General features: G+C 42.4%; 1 protein-coding gene across 4 annotated transcripts in view; it reads left to right on the top strand.

Moving 5' to 3' along the window:
* The window catches only part of LOC146339796 (uncharacterized protein C3orf20-like), a 53,616-nt gene that overhangs the window by 22,421 nt on the left and 11,269 nt on the right, over window positions 1-19,926 (top strand). For all 4 annotated transcript variants that reach the window (XM_084810262.1, XM_084810260.1, XM_084810264.1 and 1 more), the window contains exons 10-14: window positions 2,701-2,832; window positions 4,590-4,700; window positions 12,816-12,954; window positions 14,495-14,711; window positions 15,939-16,037. In XM_084810262.1, coding sequence (XP_084666388.1) covers window positions 2,701-2,832; window positions 4,590-4,700; window positions 12,816-12,954; window positions 14,495-14,711; window positions 15,939-16,037 — 698 coding nt within the window. The remainder of the gene's footprint in view (window positions 1-2,700; window positions 2,833-4,589; window positions 4,701-12,815; window positions 12,955-14,494; window positions 14,712-15,938; window positions 16,038-19,926) is intronic.

Genomic DNA, 19,926 nt, shown 5'->3' on the forward strand with positions numbered 1-19,926 from the left:
GGCTGTGTTACAGTGCTTATTTTCAATGATGTTTTAAAAATTGGTCCCTCAGCATCCTGCTCCAAAATGGTGATGAAACTTCTGGAAAACAGGGAGGGAAAGGGTTGGGTCTTTGAGGCCAGAGCGACACACCCACAAAGGTTGGGCTACATGTCCCGTGGGCAGGACTATGATACAGAACCCAGCGCAGTTGTGGAAACAGGTCAGTAATGGAGCAAAAGTAAGCTGAAAACGGACTATAACCAGTCTCAGAAGAAGCGGTTTTTCCGCATTAAAATGCGGGACTGGTGCTGAATGGCCACAACGTCATGGAAACACAGAGAACTCACCGCTCAGCCAGGCTGGAGTAAATCGCTGGTGGAAACACAGCCTGTGAATTCATTTCCTTTCTCCCATCATGAAGCAGTACAAGCTTATGAATGAAGATTGAGTCATGCACAAGCAAAGGAGGAGTGGGCATCACTTTAAAGTTCAATTGTTTGACTCTGTTTCTGTTCCTTTCTCCCCCCCCCCCCCGCCCCCAGGGTAACATGGTTAAGCTAACGTGTGTTAAACTGTACAGGGAAAAGTCCCTTCCTTCCTATCATGCAAGATCTGAACTGAAGATCATGTTTACCTCATTATCTAGCAGCCAAACCTTATCCAGCCATGATAGCTGTATTAGGACTAGCAGTGGCCTGCATTGCCATAGCATCCTATACCTGGCAAGGCATACAGAGGCATGATTTTATCATTTACCCAACTATACTTTGCAGACAGTGAATATGTCTGCATATTCACAAGGGTGTGGAACATTGTGCTGCCTTACATACAGTGCAGCCAGAAGGACCTTATGATGCTGCACTGTTGTGGCACAGGGCCATGATGTTCTCATTGTGCTCCTGCCTCACCTTCTCTTGATGCACCCATTGAACGGCTGCTGCTGCTGCAACATTGCCAGTAGGCCACTCAACAATACCCACTCAACTGTGAGCATTCTGGGATCAGTCTGTGTGTACAAAAGACACAAGGACCTTTCCATGGCAATGACCAACTACCTTTGGAGCACTGAGATGCCTGTTTGACCATCTCTAGCAGCAACCTTATTTCATTCCCTAGTAACAATAGCAGAGGATGAGAATTAAAATGTGTTATTTTTAAAACCAATTGGAAGGGCCCTAAACCTGTTCAGACAAATGCTAGAAACTCCTTCACTATTTTGTTTACTTGTGCCTTTGGGCACTTTCCTGTTTTCTAGACTTATTCTGATCCGCCTGGCAGTGCCCCAAGATATTTAATTAGTTTCCTGCTTAGGCTTTACTTGGAAGATTTACCCCCTTGAGATATGCCTGTGTTTGTTTTCTTAACTTGTGGGAAGAAATATTCCAGAGAGCTTCCTGACTAACTGTGTATGTTGGCCAGAACAAACTCTATGATAGAGCTTGAATAGGTGGCCTTTGGGGGTTCTACAGCCTTCCACGCTGGACACAGTCCAGACTCACATTGCTCTAACCGTGGCCAACCAATTCCTTTATTAAGTGTAGGCCCCAGAATCTCTCAGGCCTCCTGCTGAAGGGGAAAGAGGTTTGTGAACATTGGGATGCTAGTGGAACTCTGGAGCAAGCTGCATATGTTTTGGAATAATTCTTTGATAATAACTGAGTAAAATTATTAGAGCTGGTCCACTCAGAGAGAAGATAAGTAGGAGTTATTTTATTTTAAAAATTATACCCTTTTATTTACTTAATGAATTTTTGTCTCCCCTCCCTCCAAAATTGGGTTAACTCTTCCCCTAAAAAAATTTCTCAAATAAAATACTCTTAATAAAGAAAGAGTGTATAAATACACCAAGCTTCTGATGTGCACCATCTGAAACGCTTCTAATGGACTTCTTGCAAAAGATGATCATAAGACTGGAGGCAGCATGACTGGTAGATGATAATGGAGATGCAGTGTTTGACTTCACATCACTTCCTTGTTTGAGCTCCTACCTAAAGGGAACAGAACTAACAACAGCAGTAGAGAAACTGTTAGTTTTATGCCAATAAAAACACGTTTTATTGGCATAAAATGAGGAACCATTATAAATAGAACAGTTATCCTTGCTCCCAATTCAGTATATATTAAAACAGGAATCCCTCAGGAATAGTTCACAAGGAATCCAAGGGCAAATAATCACAGCCTTCTTTTCACATAAACTGTGGTTTAGTTTTTATATTGTCTGAATTCTGGGACTGAAACATTTTTTTCAGCAAGACTTTTTAAGACATATAATTCCCACTATTTTTGATATTGAGGTGTGCGTGCCGATCCTTATGTAGCCAAAATGGCACCACCTGCATAAAAGAGGGCATTATCAGCAGGTGTGATGAAACCCCAAGGTTTGCAAAGTACAAAAAATATTTAGAAACAAAACTCCAGGCATGAAGGGGGGGGGTTGAGGGAAGGGAAGGGGAGAACAAAAACAGTCCAAAGGGGATGTTTAGTGGGGATGGAATGCTGACTGACTGTTGGCAGGCAGGAGGAAGAGAAAAACTAGGGGACAGAGGAATGGAGTGGGGTATTGTGCAGAAAGACATGGCTGACTGAAATACTCAACAGGAGCACTGCACACTACAGCATTTTGTTGCATTTCCCACTTACGGTTTTCTATTTTCAGTTGACAAATTTACCATCTAAACAATAATATGGAGTATATCTCTCTTTTTTGTCTTACTCTAGGTAAACAAATGTATCACTGTGAAGATTGCAGGACGCTTTGCTGTTTCCTTGGTTTACAAGTGTAGTCATGAAAGTGTGCGGTTGTCTTTGTCACCAGTACGAGGTGTGGCTGTTCCACAGTTAGAAAATTTGGTATGCTGCAGCATCTTATTATACTAGACCACACAACATGGCAATCACTCTAGAGCAGAGTAGGCAACCTGGTCCCCTTCAGGTGTTGTGGAATACAACTTCCATCAGCCCCAGCCAGTATGACTAATGGTTGGGGGTTATGGGAGTTGTAGACCAAAACATCTGGAGGGCACTGGGTTGCCTACCCCTTCTCTAGAGCCTGTACAAATACAGAGATTCCATGGAGATTACAGGTGTATATGTTTGTACATCTGGGAGGATTTGGTTGTGGGAACATTTGGAAAAAGTACAATATTTGTTGTGCAGTGGTATCAAAAGCAATAACATAAACAGAATGAGAAGGTACACACATTGTGCCTATGCAGACGGGCTTCCCTACTGAATTGAAGTTAGGGACAACTCGATCCCGCATTGTAGTAAATGGGAATGCCTTTTGGAAGTTCTTGTGTACATAAGCGTTGGAGCCCTAGACTGGAGTGAATGTGTCTAGGCAATTGCAATAGTGAAATGCTGGGTTTTCACTAATATATATATTAGTGAATATAATATATAGCAGGTGCTATGTTATTTTCTCCTGCATAAATCTAATAAATAATAAAGCTTGAATCTCAAACTAATATTGAGATTACACTTCCCAAAGGTCTGGCTCATACACATATAGTGTGGTAGCAGTTTGAAACCTACGCCACATAGGGCTTTTCTACCTGAGGCATTTATTGGGTGCTTGTCATTCCCTACTCACAGTAGTTTACGGGTTCTTTACGTTCTTCACATTCTTCACGTTGTGACCCTCCAGTTTTGCTTCTGTTTTCAAACAGGACTTTCAGTGAGTTTTTTAGAGCAGAGAAAATGCAGCATTTAATTGTGAAAGCAAAAGAAAACGCAATTTCCTCTTGTGTATTTGCGCTATTCCACTATGCCACAGTGCCACCTAAAGGTTATGTAGCAGAAAAGCAGGAAAGGAAACACTCCTTGTGTAGTGCTTGGATCTCAGTTCTGCAATTAAACCGGAAGTAGATAGAGCCGATTAATAGCCTTGTGTAGAAAAGCTAATAGAGTCCTGTGTGGTGTAGTGGTTCGAGAACTGTACTCAACTGGGAAGACTGGTTTTGACTCCCTACTCAGCTGTGCTCACTGGATAACACTTTCTTAGCCTGATCTACCTCACAGGGTTGTTGTGATAATAAATTGGATACATTTCTTTATAAACCACCCTGAATTTCTAAGAGGAAGGGTAAGAGATAAATGCAAAGAAAATTAAAAATGCAATGCTGTGTCCATATGCAGCAACTTGCCATGAATATTCACGGATTTTGCCATTCTCTGGCGGTTTAATGAACCATGATGAAAAACAGCATCTCCCTCCATGCAAAACGGCTGCAGAAGAACAGCTTGTGTCATGGAGCAGCTACGATGCAGCTCAGATTTTAAGCAGGTACCTAATCACAATCAGGAGCCAAACAAATGGCAAGATACTTCTGTTTTCTTACAGGTAATCTCATTGCAATCACATAACCAGAATTGCTGCTATTCTTTGGCAGGGCTGGTGAGTTTTCATCAGCTTTGCTGAATTGCTGCCTGTTACAATGTTTCCTCTATTACTGCATCTCTATGCCAAGAAAAGTTTTACCTGCTATGTTGCTTGTCACCTCATTGTGGAAACTACAGAGGTCCTGCAAGGGGAAAAAGGCAGAAAATATATGCATTGCACATAACATCTATATATATATATCTTGTTCTCTCATTTTGTTTTCTAGGGTCAGATACTCACAGAAGTTAAACTGTCATCTAAATCAGTCAAAGGATTTTCTAAAATCCACAGCAAAATATTAAAGGAGGAGGAAGCACACAAAACACTAACAAAAGAAGTAAGCCACTGTCAGAAACTCAACTTCAAAATAAATAAAAGTTGTTGCAAAGCAACAGCTTTTTTTCTAGTATTTTCCCCCATCCCCACCTATCTAGTATGACATTGAAACAGCATATTGTGCTGTAATTTATTTTCAATATTCTTAACACCATCAACATTGTAAGCAAAATGCTCATTCAGCTAATGCAACTATGATTTCTTATTGTGCAATAACCTGGGAACTTGTCTTGGCAACCCCAACATAAATGAAGGGTAGATGTGTAAGTTACAACTGTTTGTGTTATGGTTTGCTGGAATCTTGGATGCAATAATATCATTCCATGGGCTTCTTCACACTGAGCTTTTATCCTGCGATTGAGATTGCTTCTTCACGGAAGTTTGTGGGCTCTTTACATGACACGGTGATCATTCAAGGCGTCTCCTGCACTAAATGCCCTTTGTTCTGTTCTTAAATAGATCACAGAAAATGAGCCTGTTGTGTTCCTCTTCAGTTTCCTCTGTCAAAAGAGTAAAAGGCAAGAAGAGGCATGAGATCAATGAAAGATAATGGAAGACTCAGATACGGGGAGAGGAAGGGGGAAGAAGGGGAAGGAAACACGTGAGAAAGGGAGTCGGGATCCTGCATTTAAAACGGAAGCACAAAGCTCCATTTTAAATGCAGGATTTTAGGCTGGTGTAGAGATGCCCCCCTTTCATGGATCACTGCCTTGTTGTGGCGAACGGGCTTGTGTAACTCAGTGAAGCCATAAGCTATGCTGTGCAGGGCCACCCAAGACGGACAGATCATGGCAGCGAGTTCTGACAAAATGTGGTCCACTGGAGAAGGAAATGGCAACCCACTCCAGTATTCTTGCCAAGAAAACCCCATGGAATGTATCACAAGGCTAAAAGAGATGACACCGGAAGATGAGACCCTCAGGTCAGAAGGTGTCCAATATGCTACTGGGGAAGAGCAGAGGGTATTTCCAAGTAGCGCCAGAAAAAGTGAAGCGGTTGGGCCAAAGCCGAAAGGACATTCAGCTGTGGATGTGTCTGGTGGTGAAAAGAAAGTACGATGCTGTAAAGAACAATATTGTTTAGGAACCTAGAATGTAAGGTCAATGAATCAAGGTAAGCTGGAGGTGGTCAAACATGAGATGGCAAGATTGAACATCGACATCTTGGGAATCAGCGAACTAAAATGGACAAGCATGGGCGAATTTAATTCAGGTGACCATCATATCTATTACTGTGGGCAAGAATGCCTTAGAAGAAATGGAGTAGCACTCATAGTCAACAAAAGGGTGGGAAAAGCAGTACTGGGGTACAATCTCAAAAACGATAGAATGATCTCAGTACGAATCCAAGGCAAACCATTCAACATCACAGTAATTCAAATCTATGCCCCAACCACTGATGCCAAAGAAGCTGAGGTTGATTGGTTCTATGAAGACCTACAACATCTTCTAGAACTAACACCAAAAAAAGATGTCCTCTTCATCATAGGGGATTGGAATGCTAAAGTAGGAAGTCAAGAAATCACCGGGATAACAGGCAAGCATGGCCTTTGTGTACAAAGTGAAGCAGGACAAAGGCCAATAGAGTTTTGGCAAGAGAACATGCTGATCATAGCAAACACTCTTTTCCAACAGCACAAGAGACAACTCTACACATGGACATCACCAGATGGTCAATATCAAAATCAGATTGATTATGTCCTTTGCAGCCAAAGATGGAGAAGCTCCATACAGTCAGTAAAAACAAGACCTGGAGCTGACTGTGGCTCAGATCATGAGCTTCTTATTGCAAAATTTTGGCTTAAATTGAAGAACATAGGGAACACCACTAAACCATTCAGGTATGACCTAAATCATAGCCCTTCTGAATATACAGTGGAGGTGAGGAATAGATTTCAGGGATTAGACCTGATAGACAGAGTGCCTGAGGAACTATGGACGGAGGTCCGTAACATTGTTCAGGAGGCAGCAACGAAATCCATCCCAAAGAAAAAAATGCAAGAAAGCCAAGTGGCTGTCTGATGAGGCTTTACAAGTAGCTGAGGAAAGAAGGGAAGCGAAAAGCAATGGAGAAAGGGGAAGATATACCCAACTGAATGCAGAGTTCCAGAGAATAGCAAGGAGAGACAAGAAGGCCTTCTTAAATGAACAATGCAAAGAAATCAAGGAAAACAATAGAATGGGAAAGACTAGAGATCTTTTCAAGAAAATCGGAGATCTCAAGGGAACGTTTTGTGCAAAGACGGGCATGATAAAGGACAAAGAAGGCAGGGACCTAACAGAAGCAGATGAGATTAAGAAGAGGTGGAAAGAATACACAGAAGAACTATACCGGAAAGATCTGAATGTCCCTGATAGCCATGATAGTGCGGTCAGTGAACTTGAACCGGACATCCTAGAGAGTGAAGTCAAGTGGGCCTTAGGAAGCATTACTAACAACAAAGCTAGCGGAGATGACAGTATCGCAGCTGAGCTATTTAAAATCCTAAAAGATGATGCTGTTAAACTGCTGCACTCAATATGCCAACAAATTTGGAACACTCAGCAATGGCCACAAGACTGGAAAAGGTCAGTTTACATTCCAATTCCAAAGAAGGGCAATGCCAAAGAGTGTTCAAACTACCGTACAATTGTGTTTATTTCACATGCCAGCAAGGTGATGCTCAGAATCCTACAAGCTAGGCTTCAGAAGTATGCGAACCGAGAACTACCGGAACTACAAGCTGGGTTTCGAAGAGGCAGAGGAACAAGAGATCAAATCGCCAACATTCGCTGGATCATGGAGAAAGCAAGAGAATTCCAGAAAAACGTCTATTTCTGCTTCATTGACTACGTTAAAGCCTTTGATTGTGTGGATCACAACAAACTGTGGCAAATTCTTAAAGTGATGGGAGTACCAGACCACCTTACCTGTCTCCTGAGAAACCTGTATGAGGGTCAAGAAGCAACAGCGAGAACCAGACTTGGAACAACCGATTGGTTCCAAATTGGGAAAGGAGTACGACAAGGGTGCATATTGTCGCCCTGCTTATTTAACTTATATGCAGAGTACATCATGAGAAACGCCGGGTTGGATGAATCACAGGTTGGAATTAAGATTGCTGGGAGAATTATCAACAACCTCAGATACGCAGACGATACCACCCTAATGGCAGAAAGCAAAGAGGATCTCAAGAGCCTCTTGTTGAGGGTGAAAGAGGAGAGTGCAAAAACTGGTTTGAAACTCAACATTAAAAAAACTAAGATCATGGCATCTGGCCCCATCACTTCCTGGCATATAGAAGGGGAAGAAATGGAAGCAGTGACAGATTTTATTTTCTTGGTCTCCAAGATCACCACAGACGGTGACTGTAGCCATGAAATTAAAAGACACTTGCTCCTTGGGAGGAAAGCTATGGCAAACCTAGACAGCATAGTAAGAAGCAGAGACATCACCTTGCCGACAAAGGTCCGTCTAATCAAAGCTATGGTTTTCCCAGTAGTAATGTATGGCTGTGAGAGCTGGACTATAAGGAAGGCTGAGCGCCGAAGAATTGATGCTTTTGAACTGTGGTGCTGGAGAAGACTCTTACGAGTCCCCTGGACTGCAAGAAGGTCAGATCAGTCCATCCTAAAGGAAATCAACCCTGAGTGCTCATTGGAAGGACAGATGAAGCTGAAGCTCCAATATTTTGGCCACCTAATGCGAAGAGAAAACTCCCTGGAAAAGACCCTGATGCTGGGAAAGACTGAAGGCAAAAGGAGAAGGGGACGGCAGAGGATGAGATGGCTAGATAGCATCACTGATGCAATGAATATGGACTTGAGCATGCTCCGGGAGAGAGCGCAGGACAGGAAGGCCTGGCGTGCTATGGTCCATGGGGTCATGAAGAGTCAGACACGACTGAACAACAACAACAAGAGATGCCCCACATGGTGACTGCAAGTGAAGGAAAGTAAGAGGAATAAAGAGAACTGGGAATAAGTCAGGCAGATGCGCTGGCATTTTTGCCCCTGTCTTCAGATGTGTGTTCAGATGGTGACTAGGGACAGGTCCTTTCTGTGATGACTCCCTGATTATGGAATACCCTTGCCAACAGGCCTGCCTGCTGCCTTCTTTTAAGTTTTAGATGTCAGGTTCAGATTTTTTTATTTGCTTGGGGTTTGAATGAATAGTGATTTTGATTTTATCTGATGGGAATGTTTACATAGATTGTCTTATTTTTATCTGATGCTGCTGTTGCTTTTCTGTTGTGTTGTTATTTGGTATGATTGTTTGGTGTTATATTCTGAATGTGCTTTATTATCAATATGTATTATGCACCATTCTGGCCTTTTTAAAAAAAATGTACAAGTGTGGCACACATTTTGAAGTACAACAAGAACAATATGAACACTCAGCTAAAGCCTGTTATGACAAGGTTGCTGAATATATTCCTACTATTGGTGGGCAACCTCCTCTTTTAAAAATGTTTTTAAAGGACTATACAGTTTTTAAAAAATGCAGGACAGGGAGAGAATGAGAATATTTTCCCAGTGACCAAAAAGGAAAGAAATCAGAAGTTCTCACTTTTTATATAACATCTGCTACTTTTTTCTTATTGTTAGCAATTTGGATAATTAAAGACACAATCACAGTACAGCTCATAAAGTAGTTCATCGCTGCACAGCAGCAATCCATGTATCATCATCTCAGGTGAAAGAAAAAGCCTTTCAAAGATTCTTTTCAAACCTGCTAGATATTGGTCACTGTTCATATGGCTTTGGGAAGAGCAACCCTATGATCCCTGGGAGACTGTCCCAGATTCCACTTCCAGAGGCCATAGATACCCCTATGACCTTGGAAGAGCGAATCCGACATCAGGCCATTCCCCCTCCCCACCCCTCTCAGCCACCACAGAAAGCACCACAGCGCAGAAAGCACCACAGCGGCTCCTCCTGTGAGGTTGCAACAGCAAACTCAGAGAGGTCAAACAGGGGGCATTCTAGTGGGAGGAGAGGCCAGGATTCCCAGGATCTGATGACCTTTCCGTTGCCAGCCCTGCCCACAAAAAGGCAGGTCAGCTAGACAGGTTCAGAGGTGGAATGGGAAATTGCCTCCATCCTCCTCGAACTTTGCCTGGATTTTGCCAGTAGGGCATAGGATTGACAGAGGGATCCATTCTCAGAGCCCCCTGTCTATCGACAGAGGAATCCATGGAATTACTCTCTAAATCAGGCATGGGCAATGTGTGGCCCCTGATGCCCCTCTGAAATTAAAAAAAAAAAGTTTAAACTTTTTTTTTACAACCCCCCCCAACAACACATCCATAGTGGCTACAGAGCACCAAAATGGCCAGTCAAAACAAGCTGAATTTAAATTTAGCGCTCTGTGCTGGGAAAGATTGAAGGCCAAAAGAGAAGGGGACGGCAGAGGATGAGATGGCTAAATAGCATCACCGATGCAATGAATATGGACTTGAGCACACTCCGGGAGAGAGCGGAGGACAGGAAGGCCTGGCGTGCTATGGTCCATGGGGTCATGAAGAGTCGGACACGACTGAACGACTGAACAACAACAACAATGCTATGGAGCAGTTTGTGTCTGAATTTTAGTGGCAAACCAACAATTTTGCTCCTTTGGGGGGAGCTGCCCCATGTTGGGGGGGAGACCAGAAGATAAAAATGACCCCCAGACCTCCCAAGGTTCCCTACCCTTCCTCTAAATGCACTAAGGGTGCAATCAATGGCTGGCTGGGGAATGCTGGGAGTTGTATGACTTTTTCTGACTAAACATGCATAGGATTGCACCCTAAGTTTGCTAAAAGAGGAAAGGGATTGTAACAGTGCAATCCTATGAATGTACGTCCCATTGATTTCAACGGCAAGTAGATATACGATTGCAGGTTTATCTCTATCTATACGCATATGCAGACACACATGGTCTTAACTAAGTAATCTAACATTGCTGTACTTTGAAAATAGTAAATGCATTCATAAAACAGTGTAAAGAATTTAGTTTCATTTTGTCTTTTGAAAGCTGAAGGCAGAGTAAGATATATTAAACTGATTAAGCTTTTAATAACAGTGTCTGTCATTAACTTCTAGAATGTATCATTAGATTGCCATAGAAATGACACATTAAGCCTTCTTTCTGCAAATTGCTTGATATTTATTGACAGTGTGTGTGTGCGCGTGCAAGCGCACACTTTAATGGGCCACTTCCTCCCAAAACACTCACATTCTCTCCCAGTTTTGTATTAAAATATCAATCTATAGCCCTATTTAAAATACTGATTAATATCTATAGCAATAAATATAATGACTCAGCACCATCTGGCTTAAAATGTATTTTATTTTCCTTTGTTTTGGCATGGAAATCAAATCAAACTAGCAATTAACAGTAGTGTCTGGTTTCATATTGATGGAAGAATAGCACTTTCAATGTGGCTATGTACTCATTCTTTAACTGAAACAGTGGCTTAAATTATAGTGGACAGTTAATCCGGTACATATGATATAATGTTTTGTATTGTTGTTGTTCAGTCGTTAAGTCGTGTCCGACTCTTCGTGACCCCGTGGACCATAGCACACCAGGCCTTCCTATCCTCCCCTCTCTCCTGGAGTGTTTTGTATACACCATGATATTTCAGACATTTAGAGAACAATCCTATGGCCCCTAGACAGCATCTGGGGGACCACAGGACAGTTTGGATTCCTGGATCTGAAGGTAGTACTCCAACCTTGGACCCAGGAGTCCAAGCTCCCCTTCCTCTCCCAGCTGGTGAAAGAACTGCACTGGCTGCCTCTCTGATGTCACAAAAGTGACCCCTGAGGGAAAGGGGGCATTCCCATGAGTGGGGAGGGAAGGGGACTGGGGAGGCCAGCTTACAAAGAATCCTCAGCGAGAAGGGTGCCTCAGCAAGAGCGGTGAAGAAGCCTGTCTAGCTGAAATGCAGAGAAGGGGGAACATGGAGGTGACAATTGCCTCTGCTGATCCTCCCACTCTGCACTGGATGGCCATAAACCTCTGAGTTTGGAGGCTTATGGCCATCCCCATAGGACTGCGCCCTAAATGCTTGAACTGTCCAGCTCCACAAGATCTCAGCAACAATCCCTTTAAGTAGGTTTTAAAACATTTGGAGCTTTCAAGGTAGAGAGGGAAAAGAACCAAACCCTGACACTTCTCTAGAGGAAGTACTGTAATGCTTAAACAAACATGTAATTTTCTACATTTTCCCCCTAATCTATCACATCCCCCAGTGTCAACCATCATCATTTTTGAGATGCCAGCTTCCACAGAGCAGTTTCATATTTCTGTATTTTTGCCCAACATCTTGGAAATTGACTTCAGCAAGACAGATAATGGTAAAGAAACGCCATTGAGAAACTAGTGGCGGAGTGAGTTCTCTTCATAGCCATCTTATACTCTTCAGAGACTAGCTCTAGAGGAGCTTTTAGACTTAAAAATCCAATGTAGCAGCCTTATCGTAGTGAGCTCATATCTCTAAGACCATAAGGGCCAGACGCCCGTACGAACCCGTATCTCTGAGACCAAAAAGGCCAGACGCCTTTTATTCCTAAAGATATGGATTGGTTGCTCAGCAACAACTGTCCTCTTTCTTCACAAACTGACTTTATAACCTTCAAGCAAAGGAATTTAGGAGATGTCCAGAATGGAATATGAAGCCATTTTTGCTCTGGGGTGGGGAATAAGTTACATATGCCCAACTATTTTTGCCACCATGGATTCAGTCACTGCTGCCATGTTATGGGGAGAAAGTGATAACTGTTGTTGCTGGGGCAAATGCTGAATTAGAACCAGCACAGAGGTAGGGAAGGGATAGCTGCCACAATAGGTTTCCTCTAAAAGTTGAGGAAAAGAGGTGCTCTGGGTTAGAGAGGAGGCAGGTGACAACACTGTCAACATCCAAAGATGAGCTCATATAGCAATCCCACTACCCCAGAGCAAACACTGTCATGCCAGAGTAGTTTGGGCACCTGTATATCATCTTGTAGAAAGAGCATCAACCAGTGTGGTGAAATGGTGATCTCAGTCCAATCCTGCTTTTTAAGAGCTCATGGCAACTGTGGATTTTGTTGGATAAATATTTGTATTATGCAATGCTGTCTTTTTTTTAATCATACATTTATCAAAGGAGACAAAGATACCAGGGATTCCAACAGGGGATCTGAGCCATATCAAAGACTTGAGTGCTACAAGAGAATTAAGAAAGCTGAGGTGGAAAATCCAGAATATCCTGGAAGACTGGATGGAATATTACCGGAGAGCTTTTGGTTAGTCTTTAATTTAGTAGCATAACTATTGGAGAGTTAACGTTTCTAAATTCCTTTATATTTTATCAGACATATGAATTAAATAAGTAATTGCATTGTCTGTACACATGGAGATGTATAAACATAATTATAATCAATATGGGCAGATCAGTGCAGTTAAAGGCACTGTCCAGACTAAATATTACAGTTCAGCTGCATGCAGTGTTAACCTGACATCCACTTTTCCTTTGCAAAGGGACCATGACATCACTGGAATGATCAGCTGTATTTTGCTTAACAGTTTTGATGCATTTTGTAGTATTAAAAACATAATCTTTAACATAAACATTTTCACACTTCGTGTGTGTGTGTGTGTGTGTGTGTGTGGCATGATATGTTTTGAGATCATACGTTTTGTACACTATTTTCATTTATGTACTGCAACAACCAGTGGAGTGTATTGAATGTTAATAATCACGAGCTGCTTTGGCAGACTTTTTTTTTGTCTGAAAAGCAAGGTAAAAATAGAACAAACAAACTCAAACACAGAGTTTTAAAATGGAGGTCACACATTCAGCTATGAGCCATCAAACGTGTGATGAGAGATCGCATGTGTGAACTAAACCAGTGTTATATGTTTGATTTCCTCTGTCTTGGGTCTCAGATGCTATGATATAGCAAGGGAAGCAGTGGGATTCCCTGACGTATATCCACCAGGGAATTAATCTTACATAGCAGAAAAACGCTTTATATTCTTAACTTGGGTTTGAGCTAGAAGATCAGAACTGCTGCGGTTTCCACTCACTAAAGCAAGGAGGATAGGCTGTTGCTGGTGGAAACCTGAGCCCAGTTGGAGGAGAGAAGCTGACTCCATGTGGCTGGGGCCCATGAACTTGGTGTTCCCTGAGACCCAACATTTTCTCTGAAGCAATCTTCCTGTCCCATGGCAAAATAACCTTTTAAAACGTTTGATCAAAATATGATGTTGATTATACTGGCCTTTTTTTTTTTTACTGGGATTCCTCTCCCAGTATTGCCCCAGTTGAAAAACAATGCATTATAAGGAATGGGTTGGATCCAGGATCTGTCTTCCACGAGATGAAGGGACTTTGTGCAAGAGGAAGGGCTCCACTTACAGAAGGTCCCTCTGCCCAATTTTGGGGGATCTCCCTCCCCCCACACACACCAGAGCTCACCGAATTCAGCAGTTTCCCAATTCAGCTGTGCAGTATTTTCAGGAGACTGGAGGGGCTGCTGTGGGAACGAGGGGGGAAGGGAACATCACTTCCACCAGCACAGTTGGTCCAACATAGATCTGGATCCAGTCCAATACAAAGTAGGCACGTATTTTACATTTGTATGACCTGAAATGTGTATAAGCTGGAAGGTCTCCATCTAAGGGGGAAAAAATCCCCTTCAACTTCCAGTTCTTATGCTCTGGAATCATGCACCGGTTAACTAGTTTTCCAAATCAACCTAAATCAGGTGTTTCGGCTTCAAGAATAAGGCCTTGTTCATGCTTTGATACATGGGTTGACTTTTGTGATATACTGTATTTCAGAAATCAGCTCACCTCATATACAAAAACCCTCAACCTTCCCTCAGAGAGGGAGACTGTGCAAAACGCAGCTTGCCAGTGCTTCCCTAGACCTCGGAACAACACAAGGAGAAGAGAAGAGCAATAACAGGGAGGCCCTTGCATTGGGCAATCATCTTCCTTTCCAGTCTGCTCCAGGTTGCAGCCGCCTAAGACACGATGTGTCATCTGGGTCTTGCAGGTGAAAGCAAAAGTCGTTTACCACTGTGTCCACCAATGACTCTGCAATAGGGAGTAAACACTACAGCATTCTGCTGAATTTAGGATTATGTTGCTCAGCATAAATTCCAGATATTGCTTAGAACTGAGAGTGTCATACTACTTTCCACCCCCCCACCCCCCGAAAGTGTAACATTAATTTTAAAATTATATGCTGGGGAAATTAAAAGAAATTTAGAAAATCTTGCAAAACTACAGATATAAAATGTTGCAGTATTAGTTCTTGCTTTTTAAATAAGTTTAGATTTGCCAAATCCTCCTACAGCGCAATCCTATGCATGTTTAGACAGAAAAAGTCCTGCAACTGCCAGCATTCCCCAGCCAGCCCTGCTGTAGAAGCGTGAGTCCTGATCCAGACCACATATAGGCTCTGTTGATAAGTTACCAGAGTGAAGTGGGAACTATTTCCATGTGGCTGGATTTTAAACTGCTCTGAAAAGATGTGTTAGGAATTCTAGTGTGCTGAATATGCAGTGTGTATCCAGTGTGTATCCAGTAAAGATGTAATGTATGAAACAGTTGGAGGGAGCAATCCTGTGGGGAGAGGCTGCCATCTCTGAACTTGGAGGTGACCGCCTATCCAATGCACAGCAGGAGGAGCGCGGAGGGGACCTTCTCCTCCGCGCCCCACCTGCCCTGCATTCATGGCTAGATGGCTGATTTCAGCTGTCTAGCTGCGGGACATCAGAGTACAGGTCGGGTAGGCCGGATGACGCATAGGAAGCGTCATACTGGCACTTACACCCCACCCCCACCCCCTGCGTGCTGCTCTTAAGAATGCGGAGCCTGGGGAAGATCCATGCTGCCTACGAGGTCGGTTCCGCGAGGCTCCGAGGTCAGTTCCCGGACATGACCAATCCTATGGCCATCTAGCTGCTGACTAGTGGCCATAGGATTGCACCTTAGCCTCTTAAAAGTGACTTAAATATAATTGTAAATACATCAAGGGCGCAGTCTTATGCATATTTAGACAGAAAAAGTCATATAATTCCTAGCATTCCCCAGCCAACTTGTAGGACTTTTTTCTGTCTAAACATGCATAGGATTGCACCCTAAATTAAATAAAACAGCTTTTAGTAACGGGCTTTACACATCAATTTTGATAACCTTAGAATTGCAGAACAGTTGTTGCACACCTCTTTCCTTGATATTAAATTTTTATCTGATTTATGGTCACTTTCTCTTGCAGAGCTCCCCATTTATCAAGCATAATTTTCAAAACAAATCAGCCATTCATGACTTGCTTCCATTTAAATAAAGACAAACCCCAAATCTCTCCCAAAACAAGGTGAGTACAGCTGAGTACAAATCAGGTTTTATGAACTAGATGCTTTGTCTCTTTCTCACAAATACACACTCATGCCACACAAGAAGCCCATCCCCCCATCCCCTCGCCCATCCACCAGCAATTAGGTGATTAGCCTGGGAGGCTTTTTTCAGCCTAACTGACACGCTGAGGGGGGCATTTTCAGGGAAGGTCACAGCATGTTGGGAGGGAGAATTACCCCTTTCTTTCCCCAGCTGTAACCTCCAAAAATTCCCCCACATGCTGCAGTTAGGGTTGGAAAAAGTTTAAAAAGGAGGGCACAGGCCAGTCGAGAAGGGCCCATGGCCCACATCGGATCCATGGGCCACCATTTTAAAAATAAATTCTGAGGCTGTCTTTAAGGGTAGAACCCCACGCCCTGTCTTAGAGCAGTGGTCTCCAAACATTTTTGATCGTGCACCCCATCAGTAAAAAATTTTTGAGCATGCACCCCCAATACATGTATATTTATTTATAAAGGATATACATGTACTACTGTACTAAAATGTACATTATAAAATATACACAAAAATAAAATTAAAAAATTAATTAAAAAAGGATGAGATAAAGATGAAATAAACAATTTTTTTAAAACAACCTTTTTGCTCTCACTAAAAAAATATTAATATTTTTAGTGAGAGCAATGTGATTGAATATGCTTCATTATTTTTGAAAATCTTGGTTTAATACTTTGTGATGTAGCGATTTGAAGGTCTGGTTCTAAGTTCAGTTTATTTTGATAGTTGGTTTTAATGGCTGTCATAGCTGAAAAAGACACCTCACAAAGATACATAGATCCAAATGGAAGAAATGAAATTGGCTGCACTTACTAAATCATGATACTCATTTTTCAATCCCATCTACCAATTATGCATAGGTTTTTGTTGAAATTCAGCTAGTAAACTTCCATCTTCCCTGATGTTGATCAGTTGTTCTTGCAAACTAATCAGAAGGTGTCACATTTTTATAGTTTTAACAAATGGGTTCAAAACCCACTGAAACTCTTCATCTGGAAGATTTTTAAACTGGTTAGAAAATTCAATTTCCACGTTTTTTAAGTGTGCAGATATGAGAGTTTCATAGATACATCATTTTTGGCAACAAAATCACATACCAATGGAAACAGTTCCGAATATCCATTTTCAAAATGTTCTCTCCATATCACAAGAAAAGAAGTTACTTTCTCACTCATTGTTAAAACATCACCTTTACCTTGAAGGGACAGATTAAGTGTGTTGATTTTTTTTTTTTTAATTATCTTCTAGGTAGCATTCTACTGACAGCCGCTTGTCATCACAGAAAAGGTCAGCAAATTTGGAACAAATTTACTCTCCTCTGGCAGGCAGAGAATGGCAACAGTTGCTCTTGCCGGCCGCAGCAGAAGCAGGATAGGACGAGAGAGAACTGCCATGGAGCTTCCCTCTCGGCTCCCATCCCATCTTGCTGCCTCTGCTGTCATTGACAACGGCAGCTTGAGGGAGCAGCAGGAGGCTGCTCAATTATCAGGCGGCTCGTGCACCCCAGTGGATTGTGTTGCGCACCCCCTGGGGGGCCCCCACCCCACTTTGGGGACCACTGTCTTAGAGCATAACTTTTGCAGTGCAGTTCTGTACATATCCACTCAGAAGTTCCATTGAGTTTAATGGGACATTCCCAGGTAATGGGTATAGGATTGCCGCCTTAATATCACCTCAAATACTTCTTCAAGTGATTGTATACTATTTTTATTCCAGAGGGGTAGGGGAAGGATGGCAATTGGATTAGTTTAAAGTACCTAAACCATAACAATAGCTTTGTATTCTTATTCTTATTATTTTACTTATACCCCACTCTTCCTCCAAGGTCAGGGCAGCGTGCATGGTTCTTGCCCTTCCCCCATTTTATCCTCTTAACAACCTACACGTGAGGTAGATTAAGCTGAGAGATGGCAACTGGCCCAAAGTCACCCAGTGAGTTTCATGACTGAGCAGGATTTGAACCTGGGTCTCTACAGTCCTAGTCCAACATTCTAACCACTACACCACACTGACATTCCAACAGCACACCTATCTCTAACTAAAAGGTATTTCAAACTCAGCCTGAGCCGTGCAGTCTTATTTCTACAAGACGCTTCTCTGTTGTTTTTGCCTTCCATGTCTAATGTATCATTTTGGCTGAAATGCCAAAAATGTGTTTGATTTTTAACAATGTAAACATAAATAAATATGTGCGTATCAGAGGTGCACTCATGTTGCCATTTAAAAAAGAACACAATGCTAGGTTTCCCTTATGGGTAAAAATAACTGGAACTGAGCTGCTTGTGATCCAATCTCACAGATTTGACTGTTCTACTTACTTGCACGAGCTTACAGCACTAGCATAGGAAAATGAAGCAAACCGGCTTTTTCCTGTGCAGCAAAGGTCCACTCATTCTTTACATTCATCGAGTTATCAACTGACTGATGTGGGATCAGGGTAATGCTAGGTAGACCCACATTAGCCTTGGGACCAGTTGCTCCTGTTGCTGCACAGAAGTAAGCAATATCACGTTTGCCAGCACTTCGGGACCTTATCACTAGTTATCCAATGTCATAGAAAAAGACTCCAATACCCGCACTCTGTGTTACACTGTCTACAAAACTTGTTTAGCCAGTCTGTGCACACAAAGAGCATCTGATAGAATTCTCTTTGTATTAGTCTGGCTAGCTCCTCTGCTCTGCAGCACGAGAGAGTTTATCAAAACTGTGGACACATTATACTTTTAGAAAAACGTACATTTCAATTAAAACCAGGACTCAAGAGGCACTGGGTGTTTTTTTTTCAAAATAATTCTCTTTTGTGTTCAGTTCGTACCAGATTATATTTTGTTTTTTGCTGTTTGAATGCAAAAAGCCTGGCTCGTTCATAATAAGCAATGCAAGGAGAAAAAATGTGTAAATTGGACACTGTTCTTCCTCCCTTACAAAAGGGAGAGTATTGCTAAGTACTTGTATTGCTCTGTTAAAATAATAATGAATTTGTTCTTCTTTAATGTGCCGCAAAAGTCTTTGTTGTTATTAGTAATAGACATTGCAAAGCCAAAAATAGTAAAAATGTAGTAAAATGGGGAAAGGGAAAGCTTTCCAGGGGAGTGTGGAAGTTAAAAGGAGGTGAAGTGCATGGCGTGACAGAGAGAGAGAATGGGCATGTCCATTCTCAGTGCTGGCTCAATGAGCAGGTAGGCAGTAGCAATTACTGCTCCCCCCACTCCTCTTCCTCCTCCTCTTCCTCCCCACCACCATCGTCTGGGCCAGAGCCAGAGGCAGGTGAAAAGCAGGTTGCAATGGTGAAGAGGAGGAGCAAGTCCCAGGGCCTGTTGTCAGTGGTGCCCTGCTGGAGTGTGGGTCCTCAGCAGGTGCCTGACCATATCTACCATTGATGCTGGCCCTGTCCGTGCTGCAGACTTAAATTGGCTTAACAGCCATTCTATATTGTCAGGGAACCTTGGAATTCTGTTTCTATAAGAGGAGGAGCTAGGAACCTCAAGCAAAATATTGTAAGCCGCTTTGTGAAGTAAATAAAAATAAATACAAATTCCCAGTATCTGAAACTATAATTCAAGGAACAGTCTGAACACCATGCTGTAGTTTTAATGACTGAACGTAAGGGGGCCTGACTGTACCTGGGCAGACATAACTGGAATCTGTAAAGTGCACAGAGGAAGATGAGGACATAAATATAGCAAAACCAAACAAACCCTTTGGGACTCTCTGGGAAGTCATGAAAGATAAAGGGATATAAAACAAATATATCAATATAGCATTGATAAGGCCAGCAAAGGGAAGGCTATTACCAGGCATAGAAAGCAGCAAGGAGAAAGCACAAAGGTGGGAAAAGAGAAAAGATGACACTG

The sequence above is a fragment of the Heloderma suspectum genome, chromosome 7 (assembly GCF_057233095.1).
Source record: "Heloderma suspectum isolate Gila_16-S chromosome 7, 16-S_ref, whole genome shotgun sequence".
NCBI lineage: Eukaryota > Metazoa > Chordata > Lepidosauria > Squamata > Helodermatidae > Heloderma > Heloderma suspectum.